Source organism: Buteo buteo, chromosome 5 (genome assembly GCF_964188355.1).
Source record: "Buteo buteo chromosome 5, bButBut1.hap1.1, whole genome shotgun sequence".
In the NCBI taxonomy this organism is placed as follows: domain Eukaryota; kingdom Metazoa; phylum Chordata; class Aves; order Accipitriformes; family Accipitridae; genus Buteo; species Buteo buteo.
In genome coordinates, this window is record NC_134175.1 from 5341542 (window position 1) to 5362937 (window position 21396).

The 21396-nt window shown below is 47.2% G+C and overlaps 1 protein-coding gene across 16 annotated transcripts in view; it reads left to right on the forward strand.

Annotated features, from left to right (window-relative positions):
* Positions 1–7478: 7478 nt before the first annotated feature.
* The window catches only part of PIK3CD (phosphatidylinositol-4,5-bisphosphate 3-kinase catalytic subunit delta), a 33481-nt gene continuing 19563 nt past the window's right edge, over positions 7479–21396 (forward strand). For 7 of the 16 annotated variants that reach the window (XR_012650338.1, XR_012650339.1, XR_012650340.1 and 4 more), the window contains exons 1-8: positions 7526–7604; positions 15707–15780; positions 16151–16314; positions 17813–18041; positions 18451–18680; positions 19534–19713; positions 20360–20509; positions 20833–20922. Coding sequence is in view for 11 of the 16 variants with exons in the window: in XM_075027334.1 (XP_074883435.1) it covers positions 16174–16314; positions 17813–18041; positions 18451–18680; positions 19534–19713; positions 20360–20509; positions 20833–20922 (1020 nt within the window). In the remaining 5 variants the exon portion in view is untranslated. Of the gene's footprint in view, positions 7605–9237; positions 9507–11217; positions 11236–13361; positions 13379–14787; positions 15142–15706; positions 15781–15987; positions 16007–16150; positions 16315–17812; positions 18042–18450; positions 18681–18731; positions 19273–19533; positions 19714–20359; positions 20510–20832; positions 20923–21396 lie in introns of those variants that run through there. The other 9 variants (XM_075027338.1, XM_075027336.1, XM_075027337.1 and 6 more) reach the window with 9 other exon arrangements.

Below are 21396 nucleotides of genomic sequence, written 5' to 3' on the forward strand. Positions count from 1 at the left end.
AGGCAGGCACCTGCATCTGTCTGTCTTCAGTGTGCAGCCACCCACACAAAAGTTTGCAAGATCCGGTCTTACTGGAAACAATTAATAAGGATCCCCAAAATTCCCAAACTGGATGAAGGAGGACTTTTTTTTTTAGTGCTCTGACTTTATCACTGAGGTCTAGTTTTATATTATTTGAGAACCCAACCCAACACTCATGTGAACTTAAACTGTACTTTTGAGTGTGGGAAGACCAAGTGCTGCTTTTCTTCTGGTAGCAAAGAAGAGGATCCAGAATCCCCTAACAGTAATTTCAAGATTAAATAGCGTGGTTTAGTTAAACAGGCAGTTACAACTCATAATGGAAATTTGTGGTTTTATAGATCACTCACTTTCTGCAAAAAGAAGTGCTCCCAAGAAATGGTATTGCAACAAAAATGAGAGGAAAGTTGTTTGTCCTTCCTGAAGAACTGATAGTCAGAAAAGGGATGTAGCTTCTGGCCGTTCATGTTTGACGTTTTGTTTTTTGTATCAAAAAAACATCTTCAACAGAAGTGAGTTTTTGAGAGGCATTCCTTGTGTGTGTGGGGAAATGCTGTGTGTATGTATGCAATTATATTTTGAAGTGATAAAGTAGTAAACTATGTTTTGTGTTGAGACATTAATGCTTTGAACTTTGTAGTACCACCAGTCAAACACCTCAAATGACTTGTACAACTAGCAAAGCTTCACAAAATGCCCTACGAAACACGGAAGTAATATTATCTGTGTTCTGCATGCAGAGAAACAGGTGAAACAACTTATTAAAGGCCATGGTATCTGTGCCAGTATGAGTTGAAGAACGAGAGTACCTTACTCCAGGTCCTGTCCTTGAAAGCATTAAGTCTTGGGTTTTTGAAGTAGCGTGTGTAATTGTGGTGGGAGTTTTTGTTGGTGCTGGCTTGGTTTTGTGTTTTTTTTCCCAAAACCATTTTGTTTTATGTTTTTGCAGTCCGTAACGCAAACTGTATCCCTGACATAGCTGTAGCCTCGCTTATCTTGCAGAACTGGGTCAGTAGCATCTCCTCCCATCTTAACATTTGACTAATACCTTCCACTTCGTTCTCTGGGATGTTGTGCTGTTTGCAACACCAACAATTAAGAGAACTTGCTTTTTCCTTAACGCAATGCTTTGGCACGGGGGCAGAGGTTGTCACTTTGAAATTCTGATGAAGAAGAAACAACCAAGGAGGTATCAAAGCTTCCTGCTTCCTTTTGATAACCTCCTAAGGAGAACTGCCTCCAGGGATTTTTCTCCTTTAGAAGTCCTGTGGTGTTGCTGATGATCAAGATAGGAATCTCAACTGCTTGCTGCAGCTAACTCAGGTCAGTTCTTGTTGCTTGTTTTTCCTCTGCAAACATTTACGGGGAAATCAAGGAGGAATGCATTGTTCTCAAGTCTGCAATACCCTTCATTTAAATGCGTAGTCACACAAATAGAACAGTATTTTTGTCTGGGCAAGGACACCAAAGTACGCCATTCTGGCCTTCAGCAAGAGAGCTGAGTATCTTTGTCGTCATTCTCCTTTCTCTGTCATGCAGAGATCCCAGGCTTAACACTATTTCAGAGGCTCTTTGAACAAACAGGCTGCTCAGATCCTTGAATCCCACCCCCTAATAATTCACCATCACCTCCTATACAGCTTACGGAAAGATTTCACTTAGTGAGTTTTTTGTTTGAATGCATGTCCATCAGACGAAGAGAAAAATGTGCTGAGGCTTTGTCATGGTTTTCTTCTCTGACATATCTCTTGTGGCAATATCAACAAGCAAACTGTAGCCTTGTTCTTGAAAGAAAAACAATTCATGCTGTAACCACTGTGCACTCAGCTGTCCCAAAGTCCAAGCTACGAAATAACTGCCACATTTTTTCTTCAGAGAAATATCTTCTTCCTGGGAAGGTTGCTTGAGCGTAAATGAAGAATAGGAGAAAAACAGCATCTGTTTCAGGGTTGGTTAAGGACGTGTGCTTCAGGATGTGACAAGTTAGCAGTGGAAGGAGGTAGTCAGCCTAGGGCAGCAAAGATTGTCCCTGTATTTGTGGTCCCCCCAGGTTAATGCAACCCATACTGGGTAAAGCTGGTAAATGTGCTTGTGATCTCCCCCCCCCCCTTTTTTTTTTATTCCCCTAAATATCCTCACCTGGTGTCTGTCCCCTGCCTTGTCCTTAGCAGGGGAAATGTCATTTTTGTGGGACTTGAGCTGGGGGAAAGTGGAACCTGAGACGTGTGACAGTGACTGTCTTCCTTGCAGCTCTTTCCTGGGTGGTGGTTGTCCTTCGTTGCTTTACATATCCACCAGTCATGGGTCCCAATGCACTTGCTGTCCTTTGCCCAGTCACCTCCCAACCTGACAGAATTATTCTGGACCTAACTGGTTTTTTTAAGTCACCATTTCCTCCACTTTTCTTCTTGTCCTTCTTTCTTCTTCTTCTCACTGAATATATAGATGTTCTAAAAGTAAATTTACATTATCCTAATAAAACAAGTCCTTTAGCGAGAATACCAGAGATTTAACCTGAATTTTTCTGCTATCCCCCTATGTAACTTTTGGTCAATTAATTTCTGTGCCTTTGGTCTTCTTGTGTGATGAGAACGAAAGAGGAAAAGCACGGGCCAGCAGAGTTTACAGTACATGCTATTTATGTGTTTTAAGCAGTACAAATGAAAATGTATGTAGTCTGAACATATTAACAGCATTTACTATTCATTATTAATTATTAGTCATGCTATATTCCTGAAACTGTGAACTCATATCTGAATTTCCCCAATAAAGTTTAGGAGTTTTTGGATCTGCAGTTGGTTTAGATTAGTCAACATTTTCCCTAGAGCACTAGCACTGATTTTCAAGGTGGTGAAGGTCTAGTCCTCCCCTCGTTATTTACGTTGTGTCCCACTTGAATAAATATCTGTAAAATATAGCAGCATTAAGCTGTTTATGAAGTTCATGGTAATTGGTAAGGCTGTGGCAGCTCTGGCTATTTGGAGATGGAGAACTGGAAAGTTCAAAATACAAAAATGGATGTGTACAGCAGTTGGAGGCTGTAAGGTGCAGTTAAAATACTTAGTATAATTTATCCTAATTTCCCTTCAGTGTGCACATGGCTTGCTTGCAAGAGAGCCTAGGGGCCCCAAATGCATATATGTGTTTAAATAAATCCCAACAAAGAATGAAAAGCCTATAAGCAGTGTAGCATTATGCTGTAGCACAGACGCCCTTTGTGCAAGATGCAAAAAGAAACTCATGTTCAAATCTTGAAGCACTGTTTGGTTTGGCCATAGGCGTTTCTCACCGAAGAATGTATCCTGTGGCTATACTTACACAGGTGAACTCTGCTGCTCACCTCTGATAGCCGGCGTGGATCAGTGTTGTACGCTTCATGTGGCTGTGATCCTATTTCAGATCTTGTTGCCAAAAAAAAACCTCTTTTGACTTTTAAATAAGAGCAAGTTACCAGCTGTATTTGCAGACCAACTGCATAGCTGAAGCAAAAGCGCGGTTTCCCGCCTGTTGAGTAGTGTTAACCACATGGAGCAAATAGTTTCAACTCTCCTAAAACTGCTCTAGCTTCCTGTTTGCTTTGTGGTGCAATTAAATGTGGTGAGTTTGGTGGGGTTTAGTTTGTTTGTTTACCCCGTACCACAGCAAGTGGAGAATAAGAGGGGCTGCTTCTAGCTTTGCCTGCAGAAGTGGTCAATACAGCTTCACAAATGTTACTGTTTACTAAAATTGCCAACATCTAGGTTGGTTGGGACCCAGGAGGGCAGCCACGGTGTTTTTCTCTCCAGGTGCCCCACTGGCAGTTGAAAGTGTTCTTGCCAGGCAATCCTATAAATACCAAGGCACTGTGGTTACATTACTTGCTCGTTGTCATCCTCCTCCTCTTTCTCCCTGTTCCATTTTCCTCCAGAAGCTGACCAGCTGTCTCATCTAGGATATGAACATTGGCTCAGTTTCTCAGGCAGCAAATTGGTGTAGAGAAGGGATTTGGAAGGGAGATGGTTAGGAGCTGTACAGCCAGTGTTTCCAACCATGTCCATTTGTAAAGGGCTGCCGAGACGGTAAGCAGATGGGCAAGAATGGTGTACCTGGAGCAGCGAAGAGAGGAAACAACCTGAAAAAAATGTGAGGATAAAAGCCAAGAGGTCGAGCTATGAAAGACTGATAATTAAGACTAAGGGCTCAGAAAAGCCTTTGTTGAAGAAAAGGGACATAAAAAGAAGGTATTCGTGTGAGTAGTCATTGTAAGCGGGGTACAGCCAAAAGATGAAAAGAAAATCGCACTTTAGATTTGGCTTTGGTAAATATATAATAGGCAGCAGCCCTTAACCCTAGCGTAGCACTGCAGGGTTTTTATCCCCATCTGTAGGGAGTCTCCCCTCTCTCCTGTGAGCTATGGGCACTCCTTATCCTGCAAAGACTTGTACCATGAGCCAGCAGTTATGTGATGCAGAATGTCTGAAAACTCGTCATCCCTTTCCTCCTGTCCATTTGTCTTTCTACTGTCTACAGTTTTATGCTAACCCTGGGTAGTCCCAGTGCATGTCCTTTATAATGCGGCCTGAGAGAACATCCCTTCTTGTTTTCAAGTGCGTTCATTTATGCATGGCAAATACTAATTTTTTAAATGAAAGTCAGTTTGTGTTATCCAACAACTACGTCGACATCAGTTTTAGATAGCAATTTTTCCTCTTTGCCTGATGCTTAGCTAGAGTCAACCCATAGTTGCAGCACTGTGCCCTATTTGTTGTTATTGCAGGGCTCTCAACTGGGGACAGAGATGCTGTGTCCCCGTGGGAGAGATTTGCCCCTGCGATTATACAAAAAGTGACCGTTGTTCCTTCCTCCCCACCATCCCGGTGAGTCCTGCATAAAACTTGGATCACGGTGCGACAGTCGGGAATCCTAGGCTGGGGTCTGCTCCGTCTGCCAAGCAGGACGCGGCTGACCCCCTGACTCAGCAGGAGCGTGGAATCGTGTTTCTTGCAAATTCACCAGAGTAAGTGGCATGGAGCACGTGCCTGCTGCATGGCGAGGGAACTTAAGAGCCGAGAATACAAAATCTGCCTTTCAGAGTTTTCTGAACAACTCTGGTTAAATTTATACCAGATTGGCGTGGAGTGGAGATAGTCTTTTTGAACTGGCATGCCTAGCACATACCTTAATATTGGATGCGTTTGAAATAATGCCGCGCAGATGCCACTGGCCCTTCTTACCAGTGTTTTCTTCAAACCCGTTAGCACTGTTTTGCTCTCAGTAACGCAGAGGAAAAACAACTAACTGACCTTTCCCTTCTGTTCTTCCTGGAGGTCTCGGATCTTTAATCTAGTAGGTTGCAACTATTTTCTGACTTTCAGTTCCTTTTTCCCTTTGGTTTCTGTTGTCCGGTTTCTCACAGGCCGTGTGGGCAAATGTCCTGTGAGTGTTCAATACGGTCCTATATGTGAAACTTGGAGATGATGAATAGAAAAGCTGTTGAAAAGGAAAAAAAATAGCAGAACAGAAACCAGAATTCCTGTAAACAGTCTGTTAAAAATATCTTCAACACATGTCAGGGCCAATGATTTAAAATAGACAGTTTCTGAGCTTTAAAAGGTCACATTAAGACATGATGGTAGATTCAAATGGAGTTGAAGAACGAATGTTTCAACAGTCATATTTTGTACTGATGGTAAGATATCTGTGTTGCCAACTAGTAATGTTCAGGGGAAAAAAATGAGTCAGATTGCAAGAATAATGAGCTTTTCTTGGATTATAACATGGAAAAAAAAAAAAGAATTTATACCTTAATCACATGCCTCTGGTAGTAGAAGCTTTAGGAAAAATGGTGGTTCTGGGAGTCATAAAATTGCAGGACCCATCGGGACAACGCACTAACGCTGACCATGTCCTATACCAAAATTGTTTGTTTCTACGTGTGGGAGTGAAATAATTAAAAGCGCAAATCCGGGTTCACAATCTCCTATTATTCATGACCCAAAGCACGGTGGGCACTTCTCGAGTGCAAGAGGAGATGTGTGAAAAGAGACATTTTTTACAAACGAGCAAATGGTCTTTGGGTATCTAATTGCTGCTGAAAATTTAATAAGGTAGAGGAGAGCGAGTGGTTTTTAACACTGGAAACCATCCTTATCCCCATCTGCTGCTTCTATGGAACCACCAAAACTTCCCTCAACAGGTCAGAGAGATGCTCCGTGCAAAAGGGTGAAATTTAGCCGATGTTCATAGCCTAGATGAGACAGCTGGTCAGCTTTTGGAGGAAAAAGAAATAAGGGGAGAAAGAGAAGGAGGAGGATGACAACACCCCGTGGGGTGTTGGAGAAGCCGACCCTTGTGGCACTTTGGATCTCCGGAGGGGTGGACCCTCGCACAACGGTTTGGTGCCTGCGTGGGTTTCCCCTGTGGCCAACGGACCTGTACAAGGGGTTGGGGGAGGAAAAAAAAAAAAAAAACCCCAAACAAAAAGAAGGGTAGATAGCCTGTACATCCTCGGTATCCAGCGTACCAAGGCGTGCTCGACTCCTCTCTCTCCCACGATGAGCAGCCGCTAGTGAAGCACCAGGCATGTGACAACTGATCGCTGCCCTGCTCCGACCTTGGGCCCCACGGGCTCCTTGCCCATCTCGGAGGCGTTGCTTCTTGTTCCCCAAATCATTTGACTCTCTTTTGGGATGTGGGGTCCTGCCCATCCTTACCGCCCAAAAGTTTTCCAGCGGAAGAAAGAGCAGTCGCGCGGTTGAGGTTGCCGAAGGAGCCCTTCCCGGGGTAGAAGTGAATCCCAAACCATTTTAAATCTCCGATGCGAGTAGTTTTACCACGTACGTGCGGATTTAGGGCCTACCTTCACCCCCGTGCCCTACCGTTAGTCCGTCAGCAGTAACGGAGCTACGGTCCGGCGTTACCGGCAGCGTGTCCCTGCAGCGTGTGGGACGTCAGCTGCGTCAGGACGGTGGCAGCCATGTAACGCCTTGGCCGTTTTCTGCACTTGGCTGCCGGGATTGATTTCTCCGGGAAGGGGGTGGGTGGGGGGGTGGGTGTTGCATCGCCGTGCAACTGCCCCCCTTTACCGGGCGCACGACGCCCCGTCCCCGCCGCTGCAGGGGTTACGGCTGCGTCTACAGCTCGACAACGGTTACCGGGACCCGGTGCAGAACGCCTGGACCGGGATCACCGAGGTGCAGGGGTTGAAGGTGCAGGGCTTCACTTGCACGCCGCGACCGGGGCGGGGGGGGGGCGGGGGCGCGCCCCCGCTCCCCGGTAGTGCGCGCGCCCGCCTGCTGGCTCGCCGGTGGCGCGGGTGGGCGGCGCGCGGGCGGGCCCCTTCTTTTTATTTTTTTTTTTTTTTTTGTTGTTGCAGCCGGTGCCCGAGCTCGCCGGCGGCGCGCGGGCGGGCCTTTTTTTTTTTTTTTTTTTTAAAAAAAAAAAAAAAAACGGCGTTTGGCAGACGGTGGCTCAAAGCGCGCGCGCCGGCAGCCGGGGCGGTGCCGGTTTAACCGGGGCGGGGGGGGGGGGGTGTGGGGGGCCGCAGTCGGGACCGCGCCGGGGAGCCCGGCAGCCCCGGTTGCCGCGACGTGAGGAGAGCGCAGGTGAGCGGTGGGCCGGGGATGGGGGCGGTGGGGGTACGGGGAAAGGGGGGGGTCGGGAGGAGCGGCTGCCTGATCCCGGCTTGGGGGGGCGGGCACCCCCCCAAACCCGCCTCCCGGGGGTCTTTGCACAGGGTCGCCGCGGCTGGTGGGGTGCCTGTCCCCGTCCCCCGCCGCGTCTCGTCCTGCGTGTGTCTCCGTGCCTCATTAATGACTCCTCGGGCTCCTTTAACCAGCTTGCGCGTGTTTTTCTTAAGAAAAAGCACTTCTGCTTCGTGAAAACGGGGTGGTTTAAGACTCCCGCGAGTCAGATGTAGGTTTTGGGGGGGGGGTCAGCCCCTGAAGCCGTGTCCCCCCCCCACCGCAGGAGCAGATGTGCTGGCAGCAGACCCCCCCCTCGCTTCCCAAGGCGGGCGGGCGGCAGCGGTCTCTCTATTTTGGCCAAGAATGGGACGGTAACCGCTGGTGTCACCTGCTAGGGCTTCTGCTTGGCCTTTTCCCAGAAGGTTCGGCGCTCGCTGCCTCGTCGCTGCCATTAAGAGTCACCCAGAGATTTCGTGCGCCCTTGGCAACACCTGGCTGTCCGTCCGTCCGTCCCTGCTTCGACGTTGGGGTTGCGCTGCCTGGGCTCGCCGCCAACGGCGGTGTGTGTTTCTACTGCGGGTTAGCTTTGGGTTGCGTGTTTTGGCCGGGCGTGAGGAAGTCTCTAAAGAGGGTCTCTTAAGCGTGGCGTGCTGTATGTGCTCGAGATGGGAACCTGAAGGTCAAGAAAGTTGAGCGTAGCGGTAGAGGGCCATTAGAAGCATGTGGGTTATTTTTTGGTTTTATCAGCAAGATGCACTTGGGTTCTGGGTGTCCACTCATGGAGGCAGTTGAAAAGGGCTAATTTTGGCAACATCTTCAGCTAGAAGCTTTCATTTATCACAATCTCCTCCAACTCCCAGACTATGCCCGTGTTAGCAGTAACAGCAAGAGTGCAAAGATCCTAAATCACTTTGCCAGCATTTAAGAATTGTGACGTTCTTCGTGAGATATGCTTGTGCATATGAGAAAACTGAAACACAGAGGAGTTAATTGTTTGAAGTCACGCGTCAAACAATTGTCAGAGTTGGGAATGGAACTTTGCAAGTTGTCAGTTTTCAAGCTCTTGCTTTAACCACTAAATACACTGTTTCCCACTAGATGCTTCCTCAGGCAGTACTGAAAGCATAGTTGATTGACTGTGAACTTGCCTAAAAGGCTGCTTCATATTTTCCACCAGAGCAGGGCTCTTGAGTCCTCCCATCAGACACTTTTCTTACTCCCTGGTGTTCCTCTGCCTCTCTCTAGGGATACTGTTTTACTTCCAGAATGAGGTATGGCTTTACGTTTCCATTTCTCTGAAGTTGCTTTACCTGTGCTCCTCTTTCCCTTCCTCTGGCTATTACTTGTGGTTGGATCTGAGGTCCTGCTGAGCTTGAATGGTGGTATATCACTGGTGCTTTCTCTAGTTGCTCTGGAGCTGGGAGCCCCACGAAACTGCAGCCTGTTTTTATCACCATGTGTACATTCCCTCTCCTATCTCTCTCCTTGCTGACAACCCCTTTCATCATCAGCCCTGCACACAAACAAGGTTAGCTCCAGTTCAGATTACATTAGTGTAGTTCTGCTTCCCATTACTTTTCTCTGCGAGCCTGTTTTATGGGAGTGTGCATGTGTAAGGCAGGCACTGAGCAATATAAATGCTCGAAGTAAAGGAGCCTTTATTTCATAAAGGGAAGGGTACAAGCCAAGCGGTTCTTTGGATCTAGTGGTTGTTCAAAGCCTGATCCTTGTAGTCTCCATGTAGCTAGGACACTTCCTTGGAAGGTGGAAAAATCCATGGTTCTCCACTGACATCTTGATGCACAGAAGATGCTGATTTTGGTATGTAAATACAGGTTTATATCAGCCCTTCTGGTAGGGTAGGGGGATGCTCTTGTAGTGTTTTAGAGGCCTGAAGAGCTAGGTGTGTGCATTTTCATCTCTTGCCCAGTTATCCTAGGCAGATTCCATTGTACGTCTACCTCAGTCTAGTGGTTTGTGTAAGCAAAGTAGCGATTCATCAGGGGTTTAGAAATCTCTAATAAAAGGCATTACTGAACCAATGTAACTATGTGTATGCTATGTAGAGTTGGATGAACAACAAACTACTGTTGAAAGAACGAATGGGTGCAGGGAATTGTGTGGCAGGACATAGATCAATGGACAAAACAGAAGCTGATAACATGCAAAAGCCTTTATTTGGTTTTTATATTTGGTAGAGGTAGAAGTCTTACTATGGTAAACTAAATAAAGGAGATTAGAACATTCTGAACTAGGGTTTGAGGAAATGAACCCTGAAGATACAAAAGCGTTGATTTTAGGGGTTGTTCAGTACTTGAATGCTTCTCCACACCTTTTCGAGGGGTCCTAGTTTTTTTCCTACCTAGTTCATGGGCCAGGTCTTACACTTGTCTGTATGCATTGAAGGAGGAACCAGAGACAATTAGAGCTTTGGTGCAACACTGTCACAGGAACTGAAGGAGAGCAATGATGGCCTAACAGCACAGTTGGGACACCGATCCGTATTTTACAAAAACCTTAATGAAAGTTGTAAAGGAAATATTTCATTGACATGACAGCAAAATCTATCCCATTAATGCCACCTCCAAAATGATGTTAGCAGGTATCTGAGAAGGCATCAAAGCTATTCTTCTGGCATAAAAGGCTGCTGCTAGCTGAATGTCCAGGCTCATAGTCGCCCTTGGTGGCAGTCTTGCAGGGTATGTGTGAGTTCTCAGTCCAGCTTGCTGTGGATCCTGTAGGCTGGCTAGAGCATCAAGTCTGATCCGCTGCATTGAATGAAAGTCCCTGCTCATTTGGGTGAATGGGGCAGCACAGCAGACGCTTGCACTTCTGCAGGCTGGCAGTCCCTGAGGCTGTGTTTCTAGCACTTCTCACGAGCATGTGTTCATTTTTAGATAAATAAAGAGCTAGGTTGTCAATACTTGTTCAGCAGGCAGAGCTGCAAAGGCCAGTCTTACTATGAGCTTCTGTTGGTTGCACCCACATCATGGGACTGGAGCCTGAATCAGGATTTTTTTCATGTTACGCCACAAGGGAAGCAGATACACCATGTTTCTTCTGTGTGATTAAGTGGCTGGCACTGGGGTGTGAGTATCCAGCTAGCCCTGCGAGGCGGGAGTCCCTCTACAAAAGTCCCACATACAGTCACAGTTTGACACACCTGCTACGGGAGTTTTCCCAGTCTGTTCTTGGAGGGGAATTTGTGGGTTAATTTTACAGTCTATCAGTGCTCAAATGACATGGTCACAGCATACGGTGGACCTGTCTTACCCTGTGATCCCCACCAAAAAAGCAAGCCCAAGCTTTAAGACACTTTCTGAACACTCACCGAAATGGGTCTTTGTCTATGAAAGCTTAGGGTTGGTTCAAATCTGCCAAGTGTATTGATTCTGTGGTAAAGGCATGTCAAGCACGTGTGTACATAAAAATTCCCGTGGTCTCCTCCCCCAGCTAAGTTGATGCCTGCAATGAAAGTGACTTCCTGCTGTCTCCCACGCGACACATCACCTGTGAGCTCTGTGCCACTCATTTCTTATAAACTTGAAAGGTATTTTTGTAGTCCTGGGGTTTAGTAATTTTGTAATCTGTTTGTGGGCGTTAGAGCTTCCGTGTCTGTCTAACCCTGCAGCCTCACAGAGGTTTGTGGAACGCTGCTCCATGGGTGATCTTGCTAGCTTGCTGCCTTTTTTTTCTTTCTTTTTTTTTTTTTTCCTCCCCTCTTGATAGCAGTTGTATGTTGTAAACACCAGAGCTGTGGTTGATAAACTTCATAAAAAGAGATTTGTGTTAGTGTGTTTTATGTTGACTGCTGGCTTGTTAAATATTGACTGGGTAATTTCAAATGTGTCTATTACACTCTGCATAAATCTGCCTTTACATGCAACTCTGTATTCCTCAGGGTGTGTGAACCCAAAACATATGCTACCTCCTATTAGTGATCTTGTGCCTGTATTTGTTACATGGAATCTAGTAACATAGGGGTTTTATGTTCTGTCCTGGCAGGCTAGTGCATGGACTAGTCCCATGTGCCTATCAGCTCTGCTTGGTCATCTCTCCTGTTTGCAAAAGAAACACATTTATTACCTTCATGCTAATTAGTGCAAGGGGAAACTTTAAGGAGGGCAAAGCAGCCTGTAGCTTTCCTGCAGAATAATAAATTGAGGCAAAGAGGGAGAGAGAAAGTTGAGGACTTGACTTCATCTGAAACCTGGAATTTTGTCTCATGTTTATTTTCTTCCACCTCTTTTCTGGCCAGTGAAGAAGAGGTCTGGGCACTGTAAGATGGGTTCACTGCCCATATGACTCTCAGTAATGAAGTGATTAGTACCAATGGATGCATCTTTCCTGATTGCTCCCCTAGGAAATGACTCCACATCTCAAAATTACTGAGGGATAAGGGAGCAATTGTCCGTTACTAAGACTTTTTGCTGCTTGTTGGGCTGAACCAGAGGCAGGGGTCAATGTGGAATGGGTCCATATGTGTTTCATTCGTAGTTCCCTGAGAAAGTCTGTCTTGCACAGATTTTACTTCCCCCTTACAACAATATTCCACAGAACAGAAATACATGTGAAAAGAGGAGTACACTTGAATTCTCTGGGAACTGTGGGGAATAGCTTTGTGTTTGGACCCATGGAAATCTATTGTTGGGTGCGTGCTTGATGCTTTGTGACCTGCGTTGTGTGACAGCACGCATTTGTCTTCCTCTTGCACGCTCTGAGAAGTCCAAAGCGATACTGTGCTCTGCAGTTTGAGAGCTTGTTTATTTGCAGCTGTGATGGCAGTCACAGCCCGTGCTGTACATCAGCCAGTTCACGCACTGCTAGTCCCACTGCTGGGCTCTCCCCTTGGGCTGTGGCTGGTCACTCCTTACCTTTTCTTAGCAAGACCTGATGTTCCCATCAAGTATGCTTGCTTCTTTTTGGGAAAAGAGCTTCCATTACTGCCTCCCTGTGGGATAGGAAGAATTTCTTAGGGCAGTGGGGTCCCTGCCCATCTCAGGAAACAACAGAATAACATTTTGAGGAAACTGCATCTTGTTTTCATGCGCTCAGCTATGCCAGCAGCACTACCAACGAGACGCTGCCCCTGCAACTGCTGCCTGTGCAATACCCTTTCCTGGAGTCGGTACGATTGCGTGGCTGGTAGACAGCCTTTACAGCACATGATCTTGGGTGTCCTGCCCAAGCAAGTACATACCGCGGGGCAGTTTTTAGGTTAGGCTTGTGTACAAGCAGGCCCAGAGGAAAATTGGTGCCGGAGATGAATGAAGGAGGTATTTGAGGCCCTGCAGTTTCCTCAAATGTTCTGTGCGTACCTCCAGTTCAGGGGCTACATGAAGTTCTCAGAGCAATATAATTGGCCCTCACGTCTTTAGCTTGGATGTATGTGTTGTTGTGGCTTGTTTGGCCACCGAAACAGATCAGCTGGCCGGCCGGTCTTGAGGTATATCTCTCTTGGATGGAGTGTATGTACGCGCCAACTGCAGACCAAGAGCTTTGTGCGTTCTGGTTGTCTGTTCTCCCCCTTAGCCCCTGGGGTGCCAAGCACCACGTGCGTCCTGTCCTGATAAACTGTCTGGGCGTTTTGGGAGTCAGAAGGCAGCAGTGTACCTGCCTTGCACTTGAAACAAGTGTTTGAGGGTTGTGGGAGATGGTGGCTGGTGGGGGAGGAAGAAGTATTATAGGAAGAGGTAAGTGGGGTAATGTGAACGTATTCTAGCAAGAAGAAGTTTTGGGGCATATTGCAGTCAGAAGAGTGAGGACGGGGAGCCTCTTATGATAGAAAGCAGGTGGCTACAGCCTGGTGTTGATAAGCAGGGATCTTTGATAGCCTGTGTGCCTGCTTGAGGTTGGTTCCGTGCGTTTGCATCCCACTAAAACACAAACTTCTGTCTCACCCTTGCTTGCCCTAGCTTTGAGAAATATGCAAGTTGTGCGGCAAACTAATTTCTGTCAAGCGTGGGTTGAATAACTTGAACCTCAGGCTACCAGACCTACAGGTCAGAACCCTACCACAATATGGGATTTTTAACAATAATCTGTCTATCCACCAGGATGAAAGTCTGAGATGATGCTGGGACTTTTAAAAATTGACAGCTGCTATGGGGAATCCTTTTTTTAAAGACTGCTGCAGTGAAAGACAAAGAGTATATCTCAAACAACCCCAGTAGCATAAAATTCCAACAAAAAGGAGCGATGCTGCATTTGGCTAGTCACAAATGGCAAAATGACCCAGAGAAAAGGGAATTGTAATTGCTTTTACTCATGAGGTCAAGATAGTGCAAACAAGGTTACAGCCTGGAGAACTCTGTTCCAATTTCCCAAGGCAAAAGGGAAGATGAAAGTGCGGTGGTGCAGGAGTATTAATCTATGCAGAGGTCGCTTTGTGTTAAAACTGTCACTCTGGATCAGATCTAAGGTCCAAGGAGCAGAGCGTTCTGAATTTAGCAACGGGAAGGGGAGAAGCTTGGTAAAAGAAGTATTAAAAATAGTGCAAGTCCAGAGTTATCCTTGCTTTGGCATATCCGCTCCAGGTTCTGTTGGAAAAATCCCTCTACACTGGGAGATAATCAGTGAGTTTGGAAAGACAAGGTATTGAGCAACTTGAATTTGACATTGTAGTGCTAATAGCTTACATGCTTCATATCTGATAGGATGTGGCATCAGGTAGAAATCCTCAGCAGAAGGAAGCAGTTCAGCCATCGTTGTGTCTTCCATATCTGCTGGTCAGCAGAGTCCTGGTAGTTTGCTGCTTTTGTTGCCATTGGGAAAGGCTGAGGTAGCAGATATTCTAGAAACTTGCTGGTTTTATGGTTAATGAGCAGAAGAGAGGGCAAACTTGTTTTGCTTTATTCAAACTTGTAAACCTTGCCTCCTCCTTTTACTTCCCTCCGTCTTCAGGCACATGGGTGGTTTTGTGGTGTCTGTATCCGGTCTCTGTGTGATACAGCATGTGCGCTGAGGAAGCAGGACAGATAAAACATAGCTCATATTTCTGGGAATCCTTACCTCAATGCTGATGGGGAAGTGTTGTGCTCCCAGGCACTGGCAGATAAGATGCTGGGCTTCTTGTCATACTGAAGCATAGAGCTGGCTCACGAGAAGCTGCCAGCAGGACTTCATGATTTGGGAGACCCAAATCTTCAGCAGCACGTTGCTCTGTTTCTTTCTAAGTTTGTACACCGTCCGACAGCTGCAAAGCCATATTTTAAGTTGTGAATGAGCAAATTTTGTACTAGTTTCATGGGCTGAGGATAAGCGACACTTAAAATTGCTCAAGGCGCTTGCAGGGCTGAATTTAGAACCAGCAAAGAGTCAGACTGGCAGGAGGCTGCAGTCTTGGTTTCCACAGCAGCTACGTGCTATGGCTATGTGAGCACCCTGCAGGCTGTACTCCTGGCGTGTTTCTCTGCTGACCTGGTGGAAAAACTCTCATAAGCCTGAGGGAATTGAGGTGAGCTGGTTTCTCTGCTGAGGTGGTCGAAGAGAATTAGGTAGAGCCACTTATCTGTCTATTGCTAGGAGCTAATGCTAACAGTTCCAAGCTCTTCCTGCGTGTGGGGACACCACACTCTGCTGCCTGTCATCTGTGGAGGAAACTGGAGTTTTATACTGCTCTACTACTTTGCTTGTGGGCAAATGGATGGACCATGAGGGTTTCTCTGACTTTGGTGTTATGTGTCTTTAAGAAAGAAAATGTATGACAGGCTTCTGGTTCATGCTTTTTGAGCTGTTCATGTGTGTGCTTACCCTGTGTTTGAAAGCAACAGTTCGTACCTGATAGCATTCAGATTCTTTTTCTCTTTGTGTTCTTTGGATGTACTGAGACGAAATTGTAGAGCCCGGCCAAGTGAAAGGATGCAGGTGGAATTAACAAATCTATTTTGATTGCCTCAGCCTTAGTTTTCATTTTTTCTGTACTTGTAGAGGGGGGGATATACAGTGGAGTATTATTTGTTTGTGTGTATAAAAATGCATGCGTACTCAGAACCAGCAACACCTCTTTCTCCCTCTTGCAGACTGGAACTGAGCTCTGGAAAAACAAAGTGGAGCTTGGAGCATGTGGCCTGAGGATTGCCTTACAAAGCCAGGGGTAGGGACTCATTGTTTCTGTTGGCTGTTTGGTCGTAGATGACCTATCGGGACAAGTGCCTTTGTTCTCAAGTGAAGAGAATTCTTTAATTTCTTTGTCAAATGCAGATGTAGGTGTTAATCCCAGTCTAGAAGAGATTAAGAAAGAGTTGCATTGAAATAGAAGCAAATACTATAGCAAGAACGCCTCTGTGGCTTAAAGGCACTGGACTGGAAATTTCACTAAGGTGCATATTTTCCTGAGCTATGAGGATATGCTAACCTTCCTTTCTTTGGGTTCTTTTGCACATTAACTTTCTACAGAGCCCAGCACAGATCTGAGGAAATATTATGTAGTCAACAGCAACAGACTTTCTCCCCTTTTCTTGCAGGTGGTAGCTAAGAAGTGAGCAGGATGCCCCCAGGCATTTACTGCCCTATGGAATTCTGGTCCAAGGGGGAAAACCAAAACATCCAGGTGGACTTCCTGCTGCCCACAGGCATATACTTAAACCTCTCTGTGTCCTGCAATGCCAGCTTGGGCACCATCAAGCAGGTAACAGCCTTGTTCCACAGTCTTATCTGCAGTCTCCTGGAATGAGGAGTCTGTTCTTGGGGAGCACCTGGGGAAACGCGTTGGGTCTTAACTCAGTGCAAGTTGGGTTTCTTCTGCGTTGCTCTGAGGCAGGTCCTTGTGACTCACTATGAGAGCTCCTCCTTGGTGACAGCCTCTGCAATCCACTAAACCCATGTCTAGCCGTTGAGACTGCCAGCGACAGGGTGCTGGTGGCGGTGCTAGTGGCGTCAGGCTCAGTCCTCTAGTTGTCCAACCTTGGGATGAGAATTGGAGTAACTTTGGAGTAAGGGCAGATTTGAATTGGCGACGTAGGGCTTGTGGATTGTGTGTTCAGTTACTGCTTACCTGAGCCAACCAGTCGCCACGCTGGATTTTTCGTTATAAAAGCTCTTGTGTATGCATATGTAAGTAAGAGAGGTCACCCCCGAATAGTCAAATACAAATGCTGGACTGACTCAAAGCATTCAGGATGCCAGCCCAGTCTTCTCTTGCCTCACAGAAATTGAATACTGAAAATTGGGAACAGTAATGATAGAGAGGATATTTCTTAGTGCTTCATTTGAGGAATAAAATGCTGTGGTGAAACCATATGTAAATGAAATGTAGCTGCTTCCTTGTTTCCCTGGGCAGGAAGCGAGGTTAGGGGAGAGTGAAGGAAAGCAGTGGAAAAGGTTTTCTCTGCAGCAGCAACCTGGCCTGGATGAATCACAGATCACAAGGGACAGAAGCACAGTGCCAGACTATTCCAAGTTTTCTCATGCTGCAATTTTCGGGTTTAAAAACCCAAACCCTAACCCAACCAAAAAACCCCTAAGTAGAGCTGATTGATTCCAGCTGTTAAGTTACAGGTCTGTGTTTTACAGCCAGTAGGCACATGGGGTGAGACCAGAGGCCCGTCTGCTCCGGAGTTTTGTCTCCTGTAGCAGGCACTTAGGATGAGAGTGAAGAAATGGAATATGAACCGTCGTGTGGAAGTGCCATCCACCGAGAGCAAAGGATCTTTGGATCTGGATAGTGTTGAGAGGACTTGAGAAAAGTTCTTGGCTCTTGTCACAGGTTTCGTGTTACTGGGGGCAAGTTACTTAACCCAGTTTTGCTTCCAGTGGGGGTAATACCTCTATTTTACAAGGCTAGCAGTCAGCAGGTACTTACTGTGAGGTATTCGGGTGGGGGTTATTTAAATAGGTTGAGGGATTTACTTTGCCTGAAACAAATGGCAAGCATGAAAAAAGGAAGTCAGTTAAAGGCACTTGCAAATAAATCCACCCAGCAGTTCAGCACAAGTTGGAGCCACCAGACTTGGCTGGAAAAGCAGCCTGTGATTGCAGGTCCAGGAGGGCTGTGAGAAGGTTTGGCTGTGCGTTGCCTTCGCTGAAGGGTGTATCTCGGGAGAGTGAGGTGGTTGGGTGACGGTAGGAGGAAGATGAGGTTCTGGCAGCGCAGTGCTAACTTTCACCCTGCTGTTGGTCTGGCCCAGGTGGTGTGGAAGCATGCTCAGTATGAGCCCCTGTACCATATGCTCAGCGATCCGGAGGCCTATGTCTTCACGTGCATCAACCAGACAGCCGAACAGCAAGAGTTGGAGGATGAGCAACGGCGGCTTTGTGACATCCAGCCCTTCTTACCAGTGCTGCGGCTCGTGGCTCGAGAAGGAGACAGAGTCAAGAAGGTTATTAACTCCCAGATCAGCCTGCTCATTGGAAAAGGTCGGTTCCCCCGACATCATTCTCGCCAGGAGTGTGGCAGGGGTGTTGGCTGTAGGTGAAACACGCTTCTGCCCCAGACAGCCTTGCTGCCTGTGGAATAGCGATGGGGCCCTGCTTATGCAGGCGATGAAATGAGCAGGTTTGGTCTCTGGTGGGTCTAGTGAGGGAACAGTGTGTGTGCAGTCCCAAGAAGGGTGATCTTTCCTGCTGGCAGAGGGCTATAGTAATTGAGTCGGTGCAATTGTACATAGTAAGTGATTGGTAGTAGCTTGGCTGACCCTTCTCCTTTCGGCCAAATATTAAGCATGTGTTCAGGAAGACCATTTCACAGACACTTGATGATCAAAGGCTCATTTTCCCCATTGGGTGCAGATGCTTATTTTGCCTTTCTGTCTTACTCTCCGCTTAGGTTTGCACGAGTTCGACTCTGTGCAGGATCCAGAGGTGAATGATTTCCGCACCAAAATGTGCCAGTTCTGTGAGGAGAGAGCAGCAAAGCGGCAGCAGCTCAGCTGGGCAGCTTGGATGGAGTACAACTTTCCCTTGCAGCTGGAGCCCATGGCCAAAGGCCTTGGGACTGGTCCTCTACATACCCCCGCCAAGAACATTTTTGTCAACGTCAGGTTTCAGTCTGGCGGGGTAAAGCACAAACTTTTCTGTGACAATGTTTAACTGGTTTGTGCTTTCCCTTTGGGAACCTTTGGGCATTTGGAGACAGAATAATGTGTGCGTGGACAGTGTTTCCATGTGTTCAGTGTTTCATCTTCATTCTCCAGATTTCTCTGCCTGTGGAGATGGTTGGGAGGCACACTCTGCGCCTCCAACCAAGGCAGCTGTTCCCCTTCCTGAACATGCGTTGGGTGTACTGGTTAGCTGGTAGCTGAGGTTGCTGCATGTACATGTGGTGGAAGCTTTTTGGTTTTGGGTAGGAGAGGAGCATGGAATCCAATACATGCCTTGTCCTTTTGAAGCCCAAGAGTCTGCTCAGCTCATGCTCAGCATACACTGCTTGCAGGCATCGGTCTGTGTAGCCCATGGGCCCCTGTTCTTGCCTGCTACTCTTGGTTAATGTTATTTTTGCATGTTGTGCCTGGGCATGAAGCAGGAGCCACCCCATGGGAGAAGGGCCTTCCAGAGCAGTGTGTTTGAGCATGGTGACCCTAGCCACCCTCTGCCTTGCTGGTGAAATGACAGTGGGAAGATTTTTAATGACTAGCAACCACATGAACTGGTGATTCTGCTTAAACTGGACTTGAAGTTCCTGATTTCCAGCCTTGCGCTTGTGCTGCTGAAACATGCTCCTGCCCAGTTTGGCAAACATCCCTACTTATTTGCTAATGTGTGTGTGGGGGTAATTCTGCCTTCCTATCCTGCTCTTTATTGTCAGCAACAGGAATGTTGTTACTTATACGCTGAGCTACTGCTGCTCCTTGTGCTGATTTCAGCCCTTTGCTGGCATTTGACAGTGTATGCTGTGTTGTTGGGATTGCAGGAGAGCTTCACTTTCCAGATCTCCCCAAAGGAGTTCCCCATCACGTTAATGAGCTATGCTATCAAGAAGCAGGCTACCGTCTTCCGCCATGAGACAGTGGAGAACCCAGAGGACTACACCCTGCAGGTGAATGGGAAATGTGAATATCTCTATGGGAACTACCCCCTGTACCAGTTCCAGGTGAGCCTTGTGTCTCGCTTAATCAATGACCCTCTTCCTATATGGCCTCGTCTTGCTGGGAGGGTGGATTGAGACCTGTTATCCTCCATCAGGGAGGCAACGCTGTTTACAGGAGTGCAATGCATCAGTGGCAGGACCCAGATGCTAGTTAGGGCAAGGGATACTTCTAGCAACCTAACAGATCCTTACGTTTTTGAGGGCTAGCGATCTAAGCCCGTCCCTGGGTACCAAGTGCTGTGTAAATGGATTTATAGACTATGGTTCTGGAAATGTCTGTTTGCTTGCATGGTGGGTTGGGGGTTCTTCTCCTGAAAGTTGGGCAAGTAATCCTGTGTTCCCCTGGCAGGGCAAACTGCTGTTGGGAGGGCTGAATCCCTCTCGGTGTTTTCCCTTAATGCAGCCGTTTAAGTCAGTTGATGAAATGCCAGCTATAAAAGGCACTTCATATTCTCAGTGCTGGCAACATGAGTCCAGTGAGTTGCGGGTTTATAAAGCAAGAGGAGATAAATTAAAACTGAATTTTGATTGTTGCTGTGTCCTTTCCTTACTCCTTCCACCTGTTTCTGCTTCAGCCAGTTCTGATTTGCGTGGCTGCTCTTGCCTGCCTGGCTCTTTCATCCATGCTGACTCTTTCCTCTCTTTGCAGTATATTCGCAGCTGCCTGCACCGAGGCCAAACGCCCCACCTGACCATGGTACACTCCTCCACTATCATTGCTATGAGAGATGAGCAAACCAACTGTATTGCCAGCCCCCCAAAGATGGCTGCCAAGCCTCCCCCGCTCCCTAAGAAAAAGGTAAAAGGGGACAGTCACCCAGCGGGGTCACCCTCAACTCATCCACTGATGGAGATGCTGATCTTGTCTGGGAACGGCAGCTGGTTCTCCCTGCCTGTCTCGGGATGGGGTTCCTAGCTAGGGTCTAAGAGCTGGGAATTTCCAGGCAGCCTTCCAGCTCCTTCCACAACTTCCCTGGTTGTCACAGACTTCATGCTGCCCACCTGCAAGGCAGTGCTCTTTTCTGTTGGAGCAAAAAGCACGTGATGCGAGATGAGGTCTGGTGCTGGTTCGAGAAGTCTTTGTTGCATCTGTTTCTGATCGGAACCCTTTTCTCTTTCTAGCCAAACTATAGTTCTCTCTGGTCCTTAGAGCAGTCTTTCTACATTGAACTGGTGCAAGGCAGCAAGGTCAATGCAGACGAGAGAATGAAGGTAGGTACTGACTCACTTTGGGGTTTTGGTTTTGTGTTTTGGCTTTCCCATTGCATCTGTCTTGTTTGTGTGGTGAGGAAAGCAGAGGCCGACAGCTGGATCTCATGTGATGCTCTATTATGCTTCATTCAGCCTTTGGGCAGTTTCTAAACTGCAGCACAACAGGAAGGGGAAGGGAACTCGCTAAGCAGCGGCCCAGCAGTGCATTCTTAGAAACACTCCCCTGCAGAAGTTTCTGAGTAGCAAACAGAGCTGCTGCCCTGTGGTAATATCGCTTGACAGCGGTGAGGAGGCGCAGGGAAGTCTGCAAGAAGCAGAGGAGGGGAAATTCAGCTCGGACGAGAGAGAATGATAGGAGAGGTGGTGACCGGTAAAATTAAGACAGAAAGCATGATGCAGCAAAGCCCTGGGATTTGCAAGCTGCTTGCGATGAAGGGGGAGCAGGCGAACGTGGAGAAGGGGAATGGCTGCCCT